The 1,635-nt window shown below is 46.9% G+C and overlaps 1 protein-coding gene across 3 annotated transcripts in view; it reads left to right on the forward strand.

Annotated features, from left to right (window-relative positions):
- Positions 1–261: 261 nt before the first annotated feature.
- Positions 262–1,635, forward strand: part of cbfb (core-binding factor subunit beta) — a 34,387-nt gene continuing 33,013 nt past the window's right edge. The window contains exon 1 of one of the 3 annotated variants that reach the window (XM_072435425.1): positions 262–466. In XM_072435425.1, coding sequence (XP_072291526.1) covers positions 389–466 — 78 coding nt within the window. In that variant the 5' untranslated portion in view covers positions 262–388. The remainder of the gene's footprint in view (positions 467–1,635) is intronic. The other 2 variants (XM_072435424.1, XM_072435426.1) reach the window with 2 other exon arrangements.

Here is a 1,635-nt window from a genome sequence, read left to right on the forward strand (position 1 = left end):
GGGAGTGAGGAGGGAGGAAGGGAGCGAGTGAGTGAGTGAGGGAGGAAGGGAGCGAGGTGCGCGCCGCGGCCAGGTCTTCCGTGAGGAGAGGGTCATTTACCAAGAGGCGCTTGGAGCCGGAGCAGACCACGCACACGCGCGCGCTCACACTACACCACACGCGCCGCTTACGTCGAGTCAAACACCGCCACACAAGGAAGAGGAGACGACACACACACACACACACACACACACAAACACACACAAACACACACACAAACACACACACGCGGAAGAAGAGCGCTGCGACAGAAGACTCAGCAACTTTTCACTGACTCCGCCGCCGCGCGCTCGGGAGGAACCGGGAGGAAACCGGGGGGAAAAGCAGGGCCGCGTGAAGTGGGAGAAGATGCCGCGGGTCGTCCCGGACCAGAGGAGCAAGTTTGAGAACGAGGAGTTTTTCCGCAAGTTGAGCCGCGAGTGCGAGGTGAGTGTGAGGCGCGCGCGCGCTCTCTCTCTCCGCCCGTGATGACGCGCCGGGAGCACACGGCGGAAACCCGGGGCAGCCGCGCGCTCCGACGCCGCACGCGACTCACTGACGCGCTCTTTGGCTTTTAACGCACATTTTCAAAAAGCAACAGAAAGTAACAACGGGGAAGTTGTCATGAGTCAGAGGAGAACAAAGAGCTGTGATGTGGTGTCTCTGGAGTCTAGTTTGGGTTGGACTGGAGGAAACATACAGAAGACAAATCAGATTTCAATTGATAGAATATTTACAACAGTTTAACGCATTTGTTTCGACTGTGAACGAAGTTGCGATGTGACTTCGCGCTCTCCGGGTGGATCTTTCTGTCCCCGTTCATTATAAGATTGTCTGAAATGGAACAGCAATTGAATTCTTCCCGTTTCCTTTCATTCACAGCAGAAGGGATGATGCTCAAAATCAACCATAGCAGGAGCAGGACGGGCAATACTGACAGAAATGATGCTCAATTCTCTTTTTTTTAAATTCCAGTAACGTTATTCAGACATTATTATAATGTGGATCTGACAGAACTGTGTTAAAACATGTCTTTAAATGTAGTAGTTGAGGTTTAACGATCAGAAAAATGTGAAATGTCTGTAAAAATCCATTACAATTCTTTACAAAAGTGTAGAAATATCACTTCATAGCCTTATTTGAAAGTTTATAACTTATTTTTATTTTTTATTTACACTAAACAACTGCACATGCTGCTCATCTCCAAAAACAACATTCATATGATCTACATTTCATTATGTAGCCCTATATAATGTTTATGACCTTTTAGCTGATTTTACACGTCAGTTGTCGAGGGTAACGCTGCCATTTGCTTCTAATCTGCTGCGCCTGAGCATCACGACGCTCACGTTTCATCTCACCAGTGTTTGGGCTGAAATTATATTTTTTTCTTTTGATACTGAAGTATTGCCAGACCCAGAATGTATAACTTCTGTTGTGCCTGGATTTAAATACAATAAAGCTCTCTCAAAAACATCATTATACTTACATACTTATTTTCCCATGGGCTTTATTGGACAGACCAGTGTATTGTTAAATTGAAAGAAGAGCAGGAAGGACATGAAGCAATAGCACATCAGAGCCTGGCATATGTGCTGCTGCTTTGACCACTCCAC

The sequence above is a fragment of the Eucyclogobius newberryi genome, unplaced genomic scaffold (assembly GCF_026437365.1).
Source record: "Eucyclogobius newberryi isolate DKJ021-1_F unplaced genomic scaffold, fEucNew1.0.hap1 SCAF_7, whole genome shotgun sequence".
Classification (NCBI taxonomy): Eukaryota; Metazoa; Chordata; class Actinopteri; order Gobiiformes; family Gobiidae; genus Eucyclogobius; species Eucyclogobius newberryi.